This window comes from Watersipora subatra, chromosome 1 (assembly GCF_963576615.1).
Source record: "Watersipora subatra chromosome 1, tzWatSuba1.1, whole genome shotgun sequence".
NCBI lineage: Eukaryota > Metazoa > Bryozoa > Gymnolaemata > Cheilostomatida > Watersiporidae > Watersipora > Watersipora subatra.
Genome location: NC_088708.1, coordinates 57,081,165 through 57,102,557, shown reverse-complemented (window position 1 = coordinate 57,102,557; position 21,393 = coordinate 57,081,165). Strand labels below are relative to the sequence as shown.

Below are 21,393 nucleotides of genomic sequence, written 5' to 3'. Positions count from 1 at the left end.
TTGACCTCTCGACATTGTTGTAAATTCTTAGGTGTTTCCACATCCCTTCTTTCAAACGATCTCATTTAAAATGAGACCGTTGAAAAGGTCAGGTAGCTTTGCCTAGGCCAATGAGATGCTCTCTAATTCAGCCATCTGATTTTCTAGGAAATTTATACTCGATTAGCTCTCTTGTATGAACTGGGTTTTACTTTCAGAACGGATTTTCCTTAGCAGCCATGGGAGGCGATTCTCACACCAACCAGCCCACTTCTTCCCTGCCATCTTTTTCTGGCACACCGAATCAGCAATTTCTAGACCACAACCTAGGCCACCTCAATGCAGTCTATGCGGTATGTAGTTCTATTTTAAAGGTTACATGCCTTTGCTTGTTTATTGTTGTTGTTTAACCCTTTGCTTCCGAAATCCGTCAAAAGCCGTCAAACGAGCATTGTCTCAGCGTACGGATCCTGAAAATCCCGAAATAATTCAGTCTTCGATAGACCTTTTTAAAATATTTTATTTATTAAAAAAAAGCATTAAAAATTAAAATAAATCGTTCCATCAATTTCAGTAGTCTTTGTACTACTGTTTTGAGGCTATAAATAATCCCTAATACGCATGTGCAAGGCGAAGCAAAGATTTGATCTTTCTTTTTGTAAAGCTATTCATCATGAATGCACACGATTGTTCAAGCTCAGCTAAAAAAGTTCGTTTAGAGGAACACATTGGCTGGTTTGGAAGTGAATAAGAGGATATCAGGTCAGAAGAATGTGGGGAAAGTGATGGAAGTGAAAAAGAAGATCAACAGAGTGAATCGAATTGTGAAAGTGAAACGGCCGGCGTTGAAACAGAGAATAATGACGGATATCAAAGAGGAGCTGATTTAAAACCAAAAGAATTACATTTTGATGATAGCTTGGCAGGAGTATAAGTTTGAATTGTTAAACAGGTAAGTGTTTTTTATTATTTAAAGCTTTTTATAACATCGGCCATTATAAATGTTATATTTAACGAAACCAATAAATATGGCCTTCAAAAACGTGATGCTTCGGAGCCTGTTGATGATAAATATATTTGGTGAGTTATTGGTTTAGTTTTGCATATAGGCATTCTCAAAAAGCCTACTCAGTTGTTTTACCGGTCCACAATCCTTTATTATCTATATTGATTTTTAATAAAATTAAAAACAGAAAGAAAAATGGAAGCAAGTTTACTTTTTACTGTGCATTTTACTGACAATTTTGAAGACCCTGCTGGTAATAAATTTTTCAAGTTAGAAAATGTTTTTGCCATGATATGGCGACGGGTTATATTCTGTTTTGCTGCCTGGTAAATTTATATCTATAGATGAAAGCTTGCTGGCTTGGAAAGGACGGCTCAGCTTCAGGCAGTATATTCCATCTAACACATCTAGATTTGGAATAAAGTTATTTGCTCTCCGATGCTGTCTCTGGCTATGTGCACAAGTTGTCTGTATACATCGGCGATGAGCAAGAGTAAGCTGAAGGTACTGGCAGTGGAGTCACTTGTGGAGTATATTTGTGCTAGTCATGTTTTGATCCTTACCATGCTAACTGAATTTATTTACAAATTGCATTTTATTTAGTTTCTAAAAATGCTTCACTGCTTCGTATTGCTAGCTTTTGTACATACATTCGCTGAAATGTCATAATCTATTGTATTTGTTGTGCATCGGTATGTTGTAATTCTTGCCCACTGCCCTCTTCAGGGCCCCCACCTAATCAAAGAGTTCAGTTCACATATTCTGCAATCTAGCAGAATGATTTCTCCATGATTCGCTGTTTCTGCTCATAATAAATGTTGCTTCCTGTCTTTTGCTGCTTCACCAAATGTGTGAATACAGGTTCACCACTCAATTCTTCTTGTACACAACTAGTTAATCTTTGCTGCAGCGCACATGAATCTGTGCAATGAGTTGATAGGCACAACTGATATATAAATCTATAGTTTCAAGAAATACATGAAAATCGGACAACAAAAAGTTATAACTGCAAATATATAGATCTCAAGTTGCAGTCTTCACAAGCTGCCTGGAGGAAAAAATCTCAGTCTGTAGAAAAATATCTCAGCTTTCAGATGCATATTCATTTGCAGCTTTATGCCAATTTGCACGAAAGTTATAGCAGAGTTTGAACAGCCATGTCGGGTAACTGTTGCACTGCTTATCGGCATGGCGTCATGAGCCTTTTGAAGGTCTGCACCCGCAATGCACAAGAGCTCCTAACTCTACTTTTGATGTACTTGGACAACTAATTTTTCTTGCAAACATATGACACCGTGCAGATGCTTATCATAAACCATTTTCACAAAGTTGTTGCTGCTAAGAATGTATTTGTTATCGATATTTTATGTTAAAAAGATGATAACTTCGACAAACCAGAACTTTGACTGAAATATTCACAGACGATTTGCAGGGAATCAATGGCTGCCTGTTGAGAAATTTCTAAGCTTTTTAATGCATATCCATTTATAGCTCCATGCCAATTTGCATGTAAGTTATAGCGAAGTTTAGGCAACCATGTCAGGCCTCCATTTTTCGCTGGTCTTTTGGGTCACGCACTGAGAATTTCGAGTGGCACTCCCGTAATGCATTGGGAGCTCATAACTCCATTTTCAATGCTCTTCTCCAATGTTTACTACCAATTTCTTTTGCAAATTGTTGTGAACCTATGAATCCTTGCAAGTAGTATTTATGCAAAGTTGTCAATAACCTTTATCTATTAGAAAAATGCAAAGGAAGTGGCGCATGAAATTGAAAAATGAAAAAACCATTGCTTCAACAGATTGAGACTTTTGCTGGTAAGCATTTGCAAGCAATTTGCATAGAAAACATATCAGCTTGTAGAGAAATTTTTCAGCTTTCTTATGCATGTTGATTTAAGTGACTACCGCAATTGTGATGTAAGTTACTGCAGTTTTATGCAATCATATCGAAGGCTAAAATCGCCCTAATAATTGCCTCCGTACGCTCATACTTTCTTGGCCGTAAGCACGCCATTGCCCAAGGGTTAAACAGTTTTATCACAGAAGCACCTATCTTTACAGTCAATACAGTTTTCATGCGAGTGCGATTGCACAGTCTTGATATAATCAACAAATCTTGTGCAATGACAAATATACATAGTCTTTATACAGCCAGTCAAATCTATCTAACTGGCAGATGGATGGTAGGCAGTAGATAAGTAGATGGTAGATAGCAGCTAGGTAGTAGGTAGAAGGTAAGTAGTAGGTAAAAGCTAGGTATTAGGTAGATGCTAGGTAGTACTTAGATGCTAGGTAGTACTTAGAAGCTAGGTAGTAAGTAGAAGTAATGCAGGCTAATGACGAATGCGAAGTCTGGTGGTTATAGGTACGAGTTCAAATCTCGAACGGTGCAATCTTTTTCCAATCTTTATGTTGTTTCGGGTGGACAAACATAGCTTTTATTATAGTAAAGACTACTGAATGCCCGACATTGCACGCATAATAAAAAACAGCGCACAAACAGTATCGGGTAATGTAGTTGCCATTGACTAAGTTTCTTCATCCAATGAATTTCAGTAACTTAGATTAGTAACTTAAGCTAGTCTAATGTGTAAATCTATACTATAATAAAAGCTGTGCTTATAATTATTACATTATGCGTCATGATCTCTCACGCGATCATGATCTTAAAGTGTGCTAGTAGTAACTAATAGTAGTTTTGCAAGCCCTTTATACGTGTGTATTTTAACCCATGCAGTAAGTATTTGTGCAATTATTCCAGTGTGGCAAGTAGGTTGGGTGATATAATGGATGCATGCCTGTTTGCTTAGGCAGGATGTCCGATTTCAATTCCAGTACAATTTTCCAGTTCGAAGTGCTTTTTGTATTCCTAAAACGTTATCACTATAACTGAACATATAAAAACAATAGACACTCACTTTTATACACAGTGGACCTTGCCATACGGCATTAATTTGTTCCGGTGTTGGTATCGTAAGGCGAAAATGTTGTATTAACGGGTATAAAAACCCATAGTAATTATCTAATGCAAATAACTCCTGGGAAAAACATCAAAACTTTATATACGTACTGTATATATTAAAAGTTAATAACAAAATTGGAAATATTAACCTTAGTAACTGTAGTTACCTACAGTAACTTTAGTCTATTTAGTGGTTATGATCTGCTTATGATAATGGTTATGATTCTTACTTCTTCCTTTAACGTCATTGTCATTCTTAGGACCCATGGCTAATGAATTCAAGTTACATATTAAGTTGTATAGTTATATACATATAAAGGATTAAAGTTTATAGTATATATTATGCTAAATGTTAAAATGCACAATACAGTTTTACTTTCGCTTTTCACTAATTTTCATTTCACTCACGCAATATCGAGCACAATATTACGAAACATGAAGAACTGAACTGAGAGAAAAAGAGAGAGAATGTAAGCATAGTATCTCTTTCAGGTATTGTCAGAGGGATTTCGGCGAATAGCATATCAGCATCTTCGTTATTCTGACGTAGTCAGCACACCGACCGCCAAATTTGAATTTCGAGAGACATTCTGTTGATGTCATATGGCGAAAAAATGCCGTAACGCCGACATGACAAAACATCGTCTTCCCCATCATAAGGCGAAAAAACCATAAAACAGGGGCGTCTTAACCCAGGGGTACACTGTGTATAGACTGCTGCATGCCCGGCGTTGCAGAGGTATGTAGTACAATGGTTACCCAATGTATTTAAGTAACTTACTATAATAAGAGCTGTGTCCAACATCTGAAGCTAGTTTGCGATGTTATGTTCCGTGTAATGATCTACGACGCAATCAAAAACTTGAAGCGTGCTAGTATTTTTGCAAGAGATGGATAAGTATGTGCCCTATTATGCTATAGTATGGCAAGGACAGTAGTGGATTACCTTGCTGGCCTGCAGACCTGGAGGTTCCAAGTTCAAATCATCTGCGAATGGGATTTTTCACTCATAAAACATTGCCGCTATAACTGAAAAGACAAATGACAAACACTGAGTGAGATAGATTAGAACAAGATTTCAAGATGGAGTAGTCTTGAAGAAAGTGAAGCGAGCTGGGCTGTTACTAGTCTCACTTTTCAGACGAAAAGAAACCAACCGGTGAGTCAGCCCCAAAGGATCTTAAAGAAGGGTCATTGGATGGAAACGATGTTTAGATCTTGAAGTAGGAGTGAATATTTTGGCTAACAAAAGCCGTTATGAAGGAAGATGGTGAGAAGATCTGCACTGGTGAGGATGTTTGCGGAGTTTTGAGTTCTGCTTTCCACAGTTTTGGTGGTCAATCAATACAGGCTGACATGTTTGGTAGCATACATTTCTATATGAGCATCGAATTCTTCCTTGGCTGTTGTTGCTGAACGTGACAGCGGCAGCAGTATTGTGGATCAAGTCGAAGATGGCGTAGAGGAGCAGCATAAAGGTTACTTAGCAAAATTCATTGAGCAGACATTTCAGGGCATTACAGGAAGAGTATGAGTGCAAAAGCGAGTCATTGAAGTACAAGTTAATAAAAATGGAGGCGACTGTAGGATAATACAAATACGTAAGAGGCTATCTGTCGTTGGTCACCCTGCTGGACATACGCAAAACAAAAAGGCTCAAGCAGACATGTCCAAAGTCGGGGCCCCCTCCCCTCTGAAAATCGTACGAACTTTTATAGTTTTAGCCCGAAAAATGGCGATGTACCGTTTTTTTCTGTTTCATGACATTTGCTATGGGTTGCCCATTTTTTACTGGTGTTTCACCAAATATCATTGTATAATTAGCACATTTGATATATTTAATAAAAGTTTAAAAACTTCATATCGTTGGCCAAATTGCCCAGGGTTTCTGACACGCATTGACAAAAATGGCCAGGGTTCAAAAAGTTGAAATACATGTGTACAAAACAGTTATTTTACTTTTCATCCCACTCTAGCTGCCGTGACCCTTAGCGTCACGTGACAGTTAGCAGCCTTTTCCATATCTAACCTGTTGACTGTGAACAAAAATTGAAAAATTGACTGCAAGGCCGCCGCTTTCGGGAGAGGTGGAAATGGGATTATTTTTTCATTGAAATACAAAACAACGGTGTCTGCCTAATTTGCTAAGATACTGTAGCGGTTTTTAAGGAATTCAACGTCAAGAGGCATTACCAGACGAAACATGTTATGTACGACAATCTAACTGGGAAAAAATGCTTTGAAAAAGGGTAGCAACTGGAAACTTTGAACGTCACAGCAGCGCTTTTTCACAAGAGCCCGTGACTCAAATGAAACTGCCACAAAGGCAAGCTACGAGGTGGCAACGTTAATTGCGAAGCACTGCAAACCGTTCACTGATGGTGAATTTATTAAAGACTGTGTGATAAAGAATATTGAGAAACTTTGTCCCGTCGAAAAGCAAGAGTTCACTAATATTTGCCTGACTCGTAACACTGTGGTACGAAGAATTGAAGGTGTTTCATCAGATATTAGGAGACAGATAAAGGCAAAAAACTGAGTTTGACTTTTTTCATTAGCCTGCGATGAAAGCACAGATGCATCCGACACTGCTCAGTTACTGATTCAGAGGAGTGGACGGTGACAGGAACGTGAGTGAAGAGCTTCTAGACCTCCATAGCCTGAAGCGCCAAACAAGAGCAACAGTTTGTTTCTCATTGTTCCGTCGTAGATGACATGAAACTACACTGGAATGAAGTCAGTGGGATTATTACGGGCGGCGCACCTGCCTTGGCTGGCTGAGCGGAATGGATTGTCAACCCTTGTGTGTAACAAAATCAGTGAAGAAGGAGGCAGTGCTATCAAACTCCACTGTATCAAGAAGTTTTCTGTGCCAAATATATAAAGTATGATAATGTTATGAAACACGTGATGTAGGCTATTAATTATATTCGCTCCAAAGCGCTGTGCCACCGTCAGTTTTAAAAGTTTTTTATCGACATCCAAGCTGAATACGGAAATGTTTTGTATCACAGCAAAGTAAGATGGCTCAGTCGGGGGTCTGCACTGCAGCGCTTCTCTCTCAGGAAGGAAATTGAACAATCCTTGACAAAAAAAAGGACAACCATGCCACAATTAAATGATCCTGTTTGGTTGGCTGATTTGGTATTTTTAGTTGACATAACACGACATCTGACAGCTGAACACAAGCCTTCATGGGCAAAATGCAGTGGTAAGCCAACTGTATTCACAAATCAAAGCCTTTCGGACCAAGCTGCTACTTTTCTAAAGGCGTCTGTCACAGGCGCAGCCTACTACCGCACATTTCTCATCGCTGCAGGAAATTATGACCAGTTTCCCGCAGAACAATATCAGTGCGCAAATGACCAAGTATGTGCAGCAGACATCTCATGGCTGGTTGAGGAATTTCAGCAGCGCTTTCGAGACTTTGCAGCTATTGAAAAGGAGATCACACTTTTTTCCTCTCCTTTCATCGTGGACCCAGATTACGCTCCAGAGCTGCAGCTAGAGCTTATTGAGCTCCAGTGTGACGCTGAGCATCGCAGCCGGCACCAACAGCTTCCTCTTGACAATTTCTGCCGCCAGCTGGATAAAGATAGGTTCTAAGCAATTTGAACATTTGCTAAGAGAAGGCTGAGCTTGTTTGGCTCTACATACATGTGTGAGATGACATTTTCCGTTATGAACATTAACGAGAATCGCATGAGGACAAGACTGAGTGACTCTCACCTTCGTGATGTCTTTGCATCAAAACCACTGAACTTGAGCCAGAACTGGACTACATACTGCAGTCAAGATCCCAGTATCACCCTTCACATTAGTGCAGTCCAGATATTTGTTGTCTTTTGAGTTGAATAATATCTTGGATCTCGGTTAATGTATTCTTTTGTGATGGTCAAAATCACAGTTCAAATATGCTGTGATCACTGTTGTGAATTTTGTTTATAGTGAGCATCTAATATTGAATAATATGTAGTGTTCCACATGAACTTAAATATCCTTGATAGGTTTCTTTATTGTTTGTGGTTTGTAATTTCAGTAAAAATTCAATGGAAAAAATGCAAAAGTAACAGTACGGTAAAACCTCTAATTGAACGCCATGGCGCTCTATTTTTCAACCTCTCTATGGTGGCGGTCAATTGGAGGCTGCGTTCAAATAGAGGTTGGCGGTCTATTTTTCAAATAGCTCGTCAGAATCTTCGCAAAATGAATTTAACCTTATTACGGGCGAAGCGAATGTCGCCTATTTTTGCCCCTTTTTTCCGGTGAACCGATATTTAACATTTTGAATGCAATGCATATGCTATGCTAACTTACCTCTAACTTGTCAAAGATCTCTTAATAAGTATGCATCAAGAAACCGAGAAATATCTCTACCAGTTGATATCTATTGCTTGCAATTGACCTGCGATGATATTATAGCCTGTGTCCTTTTTTGCAATTTGTTGGCATTTTCAATTTTTATTTCATTCTAAAGTTGAAGACATTTTTATTTTATATCTATATTTAGCAATCTTGCATCAAAGCTCATTGCACTCAATGATATGTTTGCTATAGTTTGCAGTCAAAACTAGCGTTTTATGTGCAATAGAAGTGGAGTTATGGGCATCGATCCATTGTAAGCCGTATTAAGATAGTCCTGCTATAAATCTGCATATTCATAAAGTTATACAACAATAATCTATCAAATGATACAAATATATATTCATGAGCAAGTGACATAAATGAACCACACTTATATTACATGCAGAAACAAGAATTAACGTTTTTAAAACAAAAATATATTTCCATCGTTTGCTAGGATAGCTGCGTTCTGATTGTTGCTTTCGATGGACTGAACATCTTCAAGTTGTCCAATACAATCCACAATATCTTCGGGCTTCAATTCTTCTGCACTGCTGAACCAGTCGATATTAGCATCTAAACAATTTTACAGCAGAACAAAACTTTCACGCGCTGCATTTAGCACTGATGCAGTGCCAAAAGTTTGCTTGCTAAACATATAACCTTTGGTCCAAGATTTGTGATCTGGTTTTTATATGCATGTCCTTCGAAGTATTAGGACCGCGTTAAACAAGCAACTACTATTAGCCTGAGATAGTTAGTAGTTATTTCGATGGCGTTGCTCTCCAAGTTCCATCTACCATCGTAAATTTAAGCCGTTTTTTTTTATATATATGTAGGCTCATTCGAAATAGAAAGAAAGTTTAAACAGAGAGCTACTACTAGCCTGAACTACTACGAGCCTTCTACTCGCTTTCAAAGTTTTAACATAAAAAAGAAAAGCTTTGTAATTGAACAACGATGGAAATAATTGTTATTGATATAAACAACTCATTAATAATACGATTTTGTGTACCTTTTTATTGATCAGTTGACAATATGGGCTCGGAAAGATCAAATAATGTCAAAGTGGCGGTCAAATGGAAGTGTCGTTCAATTGGAGAGTGGCAGTCTATTTTTCAACCCTTCTTTCAGGGTGGCGGTCAATTTGAGGTGGCGTTCAAATAGAGGTGGCGTTCAATTAGAGGTTTTATGGTATGCCGTTTGTGATTAAAATCGTCCAAAAAATGTTCATTTGTATTTAATGTTAATGGTTAAAAAATGATCAGGCTGAATATTCGGCCCACTCTCATTTTTATCTTACCAAATCTGGCCCTTTTTGCAAAGGTTTGGACACCCGTCGTCTAAAGGAAGTGGCTGATAAAAATATGAGGAGTGGCATTTGCAGACTACAGAGATATCAATGCACAATCAGGGCATCGTGCAATCTGGAACAATACAAAACAGTTATGTACAAAATAAAAATGGTTATTCATTATATATAGTGTGAACACTCAACATATCGTAACCATCACACAAGGTCTAGCGATGTCACATGAAATTTTTATTTGCCATATTTTTGCACAAGATTGTGAAACAACAATAAATATACTAGTATATGAACTAGTGTTTTGCTATCATTGTCTTATAATTCAGTGAAGCGGTATCATTGGTACCATTGAGCAGAGCGGGTAACTTTTAAACCGACCTATTAACGTTAATGAGGTCAAATAATTTGACTTGTCTTTCTCATTATATAAAATTAGCAATTGTCAACAGAAAGGTAGACCGAGTGCCAACTGGCAAGCCAAAATTTCGACTTATATCAGCTCTCACCATCCTCCCTGAGTAGCGGGACTACAAAGTTGATCACTCTGTCACAATACAAAGCTCATATTCGTACTGTTAAACATCGGCGAGTCTCATGACTGACATGCTATTGTTGGATTGTACTCTAGGAATACTGTTTTTTCACTCGTATTGCTAACTGCATTTAATTTCGTATTATATGTTAATCTATTCTGTAATAAATAAATAACATTAAAAAAAACAGACACAACCTACTGAGTTGCTCTACATTGCTACATAGATGCCACAAGACAATAAAACCTGCTATGAAAAATGCTGATAGATATGATAGCCTAGCTTGTCAGCCTATCAAATCAAATATACTAGATTCGGTTTTCCACATCGTCGCCACAACAGTTTTTCTTCATTTATATTTATCGTTGTTTATTGGGCTCTAAAATGAATCAAGCGGTATATAATGTACTCATTTAAAAATATTTGGTGCAAAATGTGTCAGGTTTTGACATACAAAATAATTATAGGAACTGATAAGTTTTGTATGTCGAGGTTTGTGTCTAAAATTATATAGATCAGCAAACGTACTGTAGCAAGTAAAAGAGGTGTCTCCGGGGCAACTCAGTAAAGTTTACTATTTTTACAAACACATCCCTTTTGTGTAACATTTGTCATATTAACATGGTCATCACCTTGTGATTTTATAATCTTGCAGTATAGTATTTTAATTTAGCATTTTGTCCTTTTTAAATATAACTATCTACTAAGTCACCAGCCCATTTCTGTGCTTTTGATAGTTCAAGTTGTTGAAAATACCATTTTACAATTCTGTGGTTAATGCTAGGTTACCGCTAAGGTCTAATATTTCAAACATAGAAATGCTGTGAAAAGTGAACTGAAGTAATTTTTGAAGGAGCATTCTTTTTTTCGTTTGGCTTTTTTCATTTAGAGGTCACCACTGCATATGGTATATCCTGGTACAGAATATCTTATGACCATTTGCTCATGAGGTTTGGTACGAGAGCATTTGTGGCTGGATGCCCTACCTTAGACTACCTATGGTCCTGTGATTCAAACCACTGTCCTACCGCTTGCATGCTGGCGCACTAACCACTGATCCATGGTGTTCCTGTGGTTCAGTGGTTAGTAAATTAATACTATTAATTCTTGAGTGAAAATTAAAAAAACAATTGCATCTATTCCAATTTTAAAGTTTGTTGTATTTCGCTATTGAACGAAGAAACTATGTAGACTCATAGACAATGATATATGTTGGATAGCTCTAGAAGTAGCGTCACGAAATAATGTTTGCGTGAGAATGACTCGAGTGTCCAACACCTCTTCAAATTGGTGCTCTTTTATATAGCTACGTACCTTTCGCTCAGGCAGTAGTGCAGTCCATGAATAAATTACACAAGTTGCTAGAATTGCAATGCTAACTACGTGTAGATAGTGTAATGTTATATGACAGCGTAATAACGCTAATCTTACCTTAAACATGAGTTCACCTTACTTTTAGAATGACTTTTGCCAACCAGTTGATAATTCTAGCGCCAATCAGCCCACTTCTTCCACCCCTTGCCTTTCTACTAAACCAAAAGAACCAAAAGGGCAAGTTTTGCATCCCGATGCAGACAATGCTGTCGCTGGGGTATGTGGTTCTATTTCAAAGGTTGCGGGTCCTTGGTTGTCTAGGCTTGTCTAGAAACTTATCTAAGCTGTGCTTGTGTTAACAGCGCATATCGCTAAAGCACTTGACTTTTCTATACAATCAGACAGATATAGTCATACTCGATTGGACAGTTTTTGCAGTCAGCAGGCTCTTTGTGATGCCTCAAATGCGCAATTAAAGGTTAGCTTACACAAAATTTTAGTAGATTTTATTAGAAAGTATTGGTATTTTTCTATCATTTGGTATTGTTTGTGATGTTTGAGGTCAGGATGTCTGCCAAGATGTTTCAAGATTAAAATCGATTTAACATGATCGCGGTTAAAATTCTCAGATCAAGCGAAAGTGCGATTATGACATATATAGTTGCAAAGAGACGGACAGAATAGAGATGCATACCGCTACAAGTTGAATACAAAAGCTGATATCAACTATAGCAATGATAGCAACTAACGACGGTATTTCGCACGTATTTTACTTTTGAACGTTTTAACTGTGATCAAGTTTTGTTGAGTTTAATCTTTAAACATCATGGCTGTCACATCACCTCAAACATCAAAAACAATCGCAAGTTATTAAAAATGCCGATACTTTCTGATAAAATCTACTAAAATTTGGTTTAAATAATCATTAAAAAAGTAGAAATGTAGAGCTTTGCTTTTCATAATATGTTCCTACTGCTGTTAAGGCGCTCACTGAAGAATCATTGAGTAAAATTCCTGATAATTTTAGGGCCTTTGCGTGTATGATATAGACTAGCTGTACTTCTCGGCGTTGCCCAGGTAATAAAAAAGTCTTTGCATAGACAATTGATTTGTATTTAACATATAACAACATTTGCCATTCTAACTTTCAAACTACATATCATGAGAAAAGTGTTTCGTGTAGTTGAAATAATTTAAGAGAAAATAAAAACAACTGTAAAAGTTTACAAACTTTGTCAAACAACTGTAACTTTCAAACTTCATATCATGAGGAAAATGTTTCGTGCAGGTCAAATAAATTGAAAGAATAAAATAACTATAATAGGGTTTAGATGTAAGTGTGAAATAATTAGCAAGTAATAGCTAAATTAAGTCGGTTTTGCTCTGATTACAATAAAAGATGATTCAGTAATGATACAATTAATACGGACTGAGCAAACAAAATCAAAATCCTGAATATGATGAATTAACAATATGTTGAATAACAATTCTTGCATAAAAGTGAGTGTTTAAAAAAAAGTTACTGTTTCATCTGAAAATATCCATCCAAACTTTGACTACGACGATACTGGTACCTCTCGATACCGGTACAAATGTAAAAATGAGATATCGTACTGTATTTGTCTGACCAGAAGGAAAAGAATGTCGAGGCTCTTCTTACGGAGATAATATAATTGCCTGCGTGAGAAGAATTGGCCTTGACCCCAGATATAGTAATTGAACCTTACGAAAAATATTTCTCAACAGGAGCATTGTAACTGTTAGTGCAATGCTGAAATAATTAGTGTGTGCCTAATTCGTGTGCGGTCTACGGTATATGATAACAACTTAGTCAATAGGTTGTTGTAGCTCAGTGGTAGAGCACTTGGATAAGAAACTTGTTGATGCATTCAGCATAAGTTCAAATCCCTCAAAATGCAGAATTGTAATTCCAAGATTTTAGTAGCTATAGCTGGAACGACATACATATGACAAGCTTGGAGAAATATATACTTATATAATACATACTATTGTCATGATAAGGCATACTCATTGTTAGAGCATGTGTTTTAAATTAAAACTAAACCTCGTGGTAAAAAGTCATTTGCCTTATAATGAAGTGCAAGTTGCTCTAAAAATATAGCTCTATATGAAACAATAAGTTTTTAAAAAATGAAATTTTCAAGTTATGTAAAAAATACAATATATTCCAACTGTAGTGTCAAAGATCATTCATTTTCCGTCTCTAGTAAACTTTGCTTACTAATTTTCGTATATAAAATGGCTTAATTGGTGCTGCTGTAATTAGCCAGTGCAAACTATGGCCAGCAAGCGGCATAGCATTTACATGCTACAAAAGAAACTAGACTTGCCGCTAGACACCGAGACACCACTCATGCCACAAATATTAAAAGTGCTGGTTTTTACCCAGGCGTTTTATGACACTTGCATCTTTTAAACAGCAGGCTTTGTAAATTTATGACTTCACAAGTTAGTTTAAACAAGCCTTTAATTGCTGAGCTACCTTGATAATTAAAGATGATGTTAGACCATTCATTCATTAAATGGATTCCTATCATAATATGCATTCATGCCTCATGATTTCAAAGCCCAGGCTTGTCAACTAATTTGTACAAGTTCTCATACTTCCGAGTGTATTTTTTAAAGGTTCGATGAATCACTCATCAGATAAAAATATCCTCATCACAGAATCAATTTTCAGCCATTTCTTCTAAAAAGCAGGTAAAACTAGACCAGATGTGTTGAGATTCACACCAATGCGCTTTTGAATATATGCAATGTTTAATATATGTAATGTGAAGTTGCGCTGTTATGGAACTATTCCCATGTAGATGCTGCGACATACTCTAATAGCAATAAACACGTTAAATACTATTTATTGTATACATGCATAGCCAAGGATTTAAAGATTCACTACCCTTTGTATTATTCACTATACAAACACACCATGCTACTATTTTATTGCTAGTTTGTATGGTGCTGTTCAGAAAATTTTTCCTGATATAAGCTTGTTTGATTCTATGAGCGAGTTGTGTGAAAGACAGACTTATTCCGATTGTACCGGTGTATGTTAGGTATTGCGGGGCTAACTCTTATTTTCTATTGTAATAATACATCAATATTTTCACTATTTTTTTGGCATGCAAACAAAAATGGAGGGCAGTAGTTGATACAATTGCCTTAAAAACTTGAGAGCTGTGGCACGCATCACACTTGGTATCTTGCTAGCAAGCATGTAAGAATTGGCACCTGACGCGTTCACCGACTTGCCACAATTTGTCCCACCACCCAAGGAGCCGTGTAACAAAGTTAATAAAGAGTGGGTTGAGAGGAACAGAATGGCATTATGCTAAAAATGGTGATTGCTGCGTAGCGATAAGGTACAGTAACGTCACAGTTTTAATACAGTCTAGCGACCTTTAGCGATCTGCCAAAGTTTAGCTATGGCAACTTTAGCATTTTGTCAAAAAAATGTTGACACAAAGCTTTTGGCTGCTATGATGTTGCTGCAATGGCGTTCGCTACTCTCCCAGCGCATAAAGGTTAGCTGTTGACTCACGCGTCTATCGATTTTAGTGGCCCAACTCAGGCTGCAGCTTGAGTGAAACTCCGTTGTACCGAGTCACTTTTATTGCATAGCAGAACTTTTGATCACAACTGGATTAGAAACTGTGACCTCACAAGTATTACATATGTTACACAGCTCGTTTAAAGGCGCATTAGAATGTCCGAAAAACTGCCTTTACTTTTCGTTTATGGCTTTATGCAGCACGCCTTGTTCTATCTACCAAAAGAGGTACTAAACAAATTACATTACTTTGGTGACAAAAACAATCTAGGGCTTAGACATGAACTTGCACTAATTTTTAGGAGATTTTATCAGAAATTGTAGGTATTGTTCTATCACTTGCGAATGCTTTTGATGTTTGAGGTGATCGGACTGCCAGGATGTTTCTAGATTAAAATCGTCAAATCATTAAAACACTCAGATCATGCGAAAGTGCAATTCTGAGGCCTATCATTGCTAAGATATCGACAGAATAGTGACGCGTAACATTGCAACTTGAACCCAGTAGCTGATATCAACTATAGCAACGATAGCAATTAGTGATGTCATTTTGTACTCATTTTCTTCGGAGAGTTTTAATCGTGATCGAGTTAATCGAGATTAATTTTAATCTTGGGACATCCTGGCCATCAGATCACTTTAGACTATATTGCGACTTGAGCGCAATAGCTGATGTCAAATATAGCAACGATAGCAATAAGTTATGTTATTTCACGCTAATTTTTCTTCTGAGCGTTGTAATCGCATTTGAGTTTTATCAATTTTAATCTTGAAACATCCTGGCAATCGGATCATCTCAAACATCAAAACAATGCAAATGATAAAAAAATACCGATACTTTTGGATAAAATCTGCTCAAAGTTTGTGCAAGGTCATCTTTAACAGCAGTAATTGCAGGCAGCCACAGTAAATGCAGGCAGCCACAGTAATTGCAGGCAGCCACAGTAAATGCAGGCAGCCACAGTAAATGCAGGCAGCCACAGTAAATGCAGGCAGCCACAGTAAATGCAGGCAGCCACAGTAAATGCAGGCAGCCACAGTAAATGCAGGCAGCCACAGTAATCGTATTATCATAAATTTACCTTTTGCTCTTATGTTCATGATTCAACATCAGGTGCCCTGAGCTCGCTGCTTGCATCTCTTTTCAGCTTTGCCACTGGCTCTGTTTGAGCTCTTTCTTCATTACCAGACTTGATGTTTTTATTTAGAATAGAGCCGATGGTCAATCACTCGCGGAGCCATTCCTTGATCTGTTTGTAGACACGGTAGGTAAATACCTATTGCTCGCTCATATTTATAGTTCCGACAAATGTCACATAAGAGTTGACATCTTCCTTTTAAGCCTCGTTTACGTTGGGTGCCACTCAGGAGCCTGATGGAATGTGTATCTGTGCATTGGCGTTAAAAGACACCTGGTACAGATGGAAATTTTTTGCTAGGTCAAACTTTTTTATTCTACTAGTCCGATGGGAAATGATTGTTTTTACTATAATTGATAAACATAAAACATGCATTTATTAATTTGTTAGTATTTAAAAATAAAGCATAATTAATTTAAATTCCTAATGCGACTAATAACAATCTTACACCACATTCTTAGCCTCTGATTGGTTGTAATAAACCACATTCTTAGCCTCTGATTGGTTGTGATAATTTTCAACATCGTAAATGGGAATTTATTTACATCCTGACTTGAGGAACAATTTGTTGCCAGTTTCCAGATTTCTCACATAATTGGGTAGTTCTTACAGTAAACCAGCCTCCACCTGTAACAACAGACTCAGTGCATATTTAATAAATTTATTTGCAACCAAAACTTAAGTTCACATTGTGGAAATGATGGGTAGAAATTGTGTAACAAAACTTAGTATTCAATATGCTCAGCCGTGAGATCGACCAGACACATTTGTGGTATCTATAGACACACTTTTGATATCTACAGACACAATTGTGATATCTATAGACACAATGATGATATCTATAGACACATTTGTGGTATCTGTAGACACAATTGTGATATCTATAGACACATTTGTGATATGTATAGACACATTTGTGATATCTATAGACAATCCTTCAGAGATGGTCTTCCACCTTTTTGACTTTTTATATAAAAAGTTGAGTTCACCTATTTTATGAAGCATAGGCAGAATTATATATCTAAATTATTGGTACCTGTTTTTAAATACTATATGTATTTTAAACATTTTGGAATGTTTAAAATACATACATATTTTTCTGCAATGAAAAAACTAACAACATCCGGATCACATTAGCTTTTAGTAAGCATTGGTAGATCGGCTTTTACATCAGCACTCGTATTCTGAATAGGGTTGGGGTGGTTGCGGTATCAACTCATTGCGACATCGTTGATCGCAATTATACCTAACCGAAGATGAAATAAATAAAAGTTCTGCTTGTTTAGAATCTTATCCGTTAACTGCGGCATAAAAATGCCGACGTGATGAAAATATTTAGAGTCCTAAACATCATCATCATAAATCGGGTAGTTTAAGAAGTTCGATAAAGACAGGCTTTATGTAGGAATGTCTCGATATGCCATTACCTCTTTCAACTCATGCTCTCTCATGTGGCGACCTTTAGCTCGAGGAACAGCTCAGTCCATGAGTAAATTATGTAAGCTAGGAAATTTAAGATATGATGACTTGATATTGTAGACATGCGTGGTAGCATAATCACTTCACGCTCTTCAACTGTTGTAACTAACTTGACCTCTCGACATTGTTGTAAATTCCTAGGTGTTTCCACATCCCTTCTTTCAAACGGTCTCATTTAAAATGAGACCGTTGAAAAGGTCAGGTAACTTTGCTAAGGCCAATGAGATGCTCTCTAATTCAGCCATCTGATTTTCTAGGAAATTTATACTCAATTAGCTCTCTTGTATGAACTGGGTTTTACTTTCAGAACGAATCTTCCTTAGCAGCCATGGGAGGCGATTCTCACACCAACCAGCCTACTTCCTGGCCATCCTATTCTGGCACACTGAATCAGCAATTTCTAGACCACAACCTAGGCAACCTCAATGCATTCTATGCGGTATGCAGTTCTATTTTAAAGGTTACATGTCCTTGCTTGTTTATTTGTTATTGTTTAACCCAAGTTCTGACCAAGCCGATCTAATCGGCTTTTCGGCTTGATTTTATTTTGACCAGGCCGATCAAATCGGCTGTTACAATATTGCTCTATAATTTCTCTGATTAGCTCATTATTATTGTTTCACCCAATAATATTGAAGGAAACAAAACGTAAATACGTTTTCAACTGTAGTCGTTGTGATAATTTCCGTTTTATTCGTTTTGCACTTGAAAAATATTTTCTTGAAAACGATCATTACTGCTACTCGGAATATGGATGAGGAAGACGTTTTAGGCCATTTAGATTCTGATGGCAGTGATTTTGAAGCCGATCAGAGTGATGATGATTACTCAGAAAGCTCTGCTAAATCAGACGATCAAGAAGGTAAGTTAAATAATTTAGCTTTTTATTTGTTGGTGTTCGTATTTCATTAGCGTGTTAGTCGCTGTCACACTCGAAATTAGATATCAAACTGAAGTTTCAACCTGTAGTCAGTCACACGAAAGTTGATCTAGAGTTGATATTTCTGAGCAGAACATTTTTTTTATTACTGTGATAGGGTTAGATTAAATCACGTTGTGTCAGCCTGTAAAAATAAATTTATTGTTTTATTATATTTATATTATTTCTTTATATTTATACATGTCATTGTCACAACTAGTAATAATAGTGCTTGTATCCAGTATGGATGAATGAACAAATATTGAAGCAGTTGGTATATAGCCTCAATATTGTATTGTTCTCGTGATTGTTTTATCAACAAATTCATAGTCCACCGGTTGTTTCAATCAATGTTGAAATGCTGTTTTTCTTTTTTCAGCTGTTTCTCCGGTTGTTGGTGCTCTACAAAGTGCCAGGGAAGGAGCTCGAGGCCAGAGATCCGGCAGAGGGAGACGAGCTGTACGTTTCCGGCGGGCAGCTGTACAATCTGACCCTGATGCTGGCTGGAGTGAAGTTATTGCTGACGTGATTGAGGGTGAGAGCTATGAGCTTGCTGATGGTGTGGCAGATTTCACAGTGCGGCAGCCTGGTTTTACAAACATACCTGATGATCGTGTTACCCCTCTCCAGTTCTTCGAACTATTTATCACAACCGCGTTGATTTCAACAATGGTTAGAGAGACGAACAGGTACTGAACTCTAATAAAATTGTTACAAATTTTATGCATCTTCAATTACAAAATTTTTAGTCAATTTATTGATAATGACATGAATAGCATAAGTTTTTGGAGTTGTGATTCAGTAAATTTCACTTCTGGCTCAATCATGACATGAATCGAATTTATCTTTTTTTCTTTTTAGTTAGCATATATTTGAGCTACATATTTTTTATTACGTAGGTATGCAGCAGGGTATATAGCTTCACTAGGCTCACTGAAACCTGATTCTCGGTTTCGTCGCTGGAAAGACTGCACTGCTGAGGAGATGAGAAGATACATTGCTCTCAGAATAAACATGGGAATAGTGAAAAAGAAAAACACCTATGACTACTGGAGAAAAAAGTTCCCTAACATGGACACACCATTCTTTCGGTATGCAACCTCACATCAAATTTACATTTGTACTTTAGTTACGCTATGAATTTATGCAGATATTTATAAAAGTAGCTATTTATAACACATGTCATGAATTGAATGTGACCAGGAGACTATAGGCAGTTGTGGTATTTACATGTATACCTGCACAGTGCTGTTCTTTTCAAATACATGATCAATTTTGTGTAAAAGCTGAGTGAAGCTTGACACAAAATTGCAAACAGTAAACCTGTAAAATTTAGAAAAACAGTGTGCTATATGAATTGATATTAGACACATGGAGAGTTTTCAATAAAAATAAAATCATTATTAGTGTAGGTTAGGAAATTGCTTAGGTGCTCATGTGAACATGGATTTAGTCCTTTTAACATGTGCATGTAATATTTCAAATTTTGAACGTCAACCTTGCACGCTGTTTACTGTCAACTTTGAATTAGAAATTCAAGTTTTATCTATAGCTGCATGCAAACATACACATCATGGTCCTGTATGCTTATGGTATGTCTTGCAGGGATACGATGAGCTATGGCCGGTTTGTCCTAATACATAGATTCTTTCATCTATGCAACAACGAACGGCAACCTCGGCGAGGAGAGCAAGGCTTCGATCCCTGGTACAAGGTGCGAAATCTACTCGACCCACTAAATCGCTGCTTCAAGCAATATTTCCGTCCCTATCAGCTTGTTTCTATTGATGAGAGTATGGTGGGCATGCGCAACAGAAACATTTATATCCAGTATTTGCCAAATAAGCGCCACTCAAGATTCGGCATAAAAAAATTTTAGCTGTGCGATAGTAAGACAGGCTATGTGATGCACGTAGAGCTTTATTCCGGCCGGGACTTTGACATTCGATCTGAAGAGGGGCAAGCAATCACAGTTGTCAAACACCTAATGTCTAGTTGTAACATGTATAATAAAGGCTATCATCTGGTGACCGATAATTATTACACAAAGCCTTCACTCGCAGAAGATCTGTTTGCCCAAGGTACTATGCTCACTGGCACTGTTCGACTAAACTCTCGAGGCTACCCAAAATCATTAGGTAATGCCTGCCTACAAGTCCAAGACTCAAAGTATATGAAGAGTGGCTCAGGCATTATCTTAGCTTGTGCTTATCGTGATAAGCCATCCCAGCGCAAGCCTGTGTTGCTGCTTTCTACTGGCACAAAACCTGTCACCCATCGTATTTCTCGCAGGGCTCGTGAGCAGAACAAACCTGCCATGGTTTTGCTTTACAATAAAGGTATGGGTGGGGTAGACCTGAGTGATAAGAAGGTTTATCATATAGCAGCTGAGCGTGCAACACACAGATATTGGGTGAAGGTCGCCTGGAACTTAATAGATATAACGCTTCGTAACTGCCATGAACTTTTTAAGCTAAAAAAATCCTGACACTAAGATGGACATCACCGACTTTGTGTCCGAAATAGTCATGCAGTTAGTGGGCCCAATAGTTGATAATGAAGAAGAACAAGCAACTGCTGATGGCCATCAACTTACTCAGGTTCCTGGAAAACGAGAACGTGATTGCGTTGTGTGTTCTGACCGGTCTGCCAAAATTCGCAAGCGTTCCCGGACCTGGTGTGCAGCATGCAAAATGGGCTGCCATTTAGGCTGCTATGAGAACTTCAATCATAAGCTCTAATTACTTTAATTATTATTAATTATATTAATATTGTGTTAATTAATAGTAATATCAATTTACTGTAATTCTCTGTTTGCGTTCATCTAGTTCAGTCTGTA

The 21,393-nt window shown here is 37.3% G+C and overlaps 2 protein-coding genes across 5 annotated transcripts in view; both read left to right on the top strand.

Moving 5' to 3' along the window:
* LOC137392602 (thyroid hormone receptor beta-like) overlaps nucleotides 1-21,393 on the top strand; it is a 95,467-nt gene that overhangs the window by 28,484 nt on the left and 45,590 nt on the right. Inside the window, exons 5-8 of one of the 4 annotated variants that reach the window (XM_068079020.1) lie at nucleotides 198-332; nucleotides 11,595-11,726; nucleotides 16,226-16,282; nucleotides 17,943-18,074. In XM_068079020.1, the coding sequence (XP_067935121.1) occupies nucleotides 198-332; nucleotides 11,595-11,726; nucleotides 16,226-16,282; nucleotides 17,943-18,074 (456 nt within the window). The remainder of the gene's footprint in view (nucleotides 1-197; nucleotides 333-11,594; nucleotides 11,727-16,225; nucleotides 16,283-17,942; nucleotides 18,075-21,393) is intronic. The other 3 variants (XM_068079021.1, XM_068079023.1, XM_068079022.1) reach the window with 3 other exon arrangements.
* LOC137385403 (piggyBac transposable element-derived protein 4-like) lies at nucleotides 18,871-21,042 on the top strand. Its single transcript, XM_068071856.1, has 4 exons — nucleotides 18,871-19,243; nucleotides 19,454-19,645; nucleotides 20,160-20,352; nucleotides 20,434-21,042. Exons 1-4 carry the CDS (start codon nucleotides 19,224-19,226, stop codon nucleotides 21,040-21,042), a joined length of 1,014 nt encoding a protein of 337 aa, XP_067927957.1. The 5' UTR covers nucleotides 18,871-19,223.

What these genes read in the sequence shown, in the direction of transcription:
- LOC137385403 (XM_068071856.1), top strand. Translation starts at nt 19,224, where the DNA reads ATGGTTAGAGAGACGAACAG. An exon ending in ATGGTTAGAGAGACGAACAG is followed by an intron (nt 19,244 to 19,453) that starts GTACTGAACTCT and finishes TTTATTACGTAG; the next exon opens with GTATGCAGCAGGGTATATAG. An exon ending in ATGGACACACCATTCTTTCG is followed by an intron (nt 19,646 to 20,159) that starts GTATGCAACCTC and finishes TATGTCTTGCAG; the next exon opens with GGATACGATGAGCTATGGCC.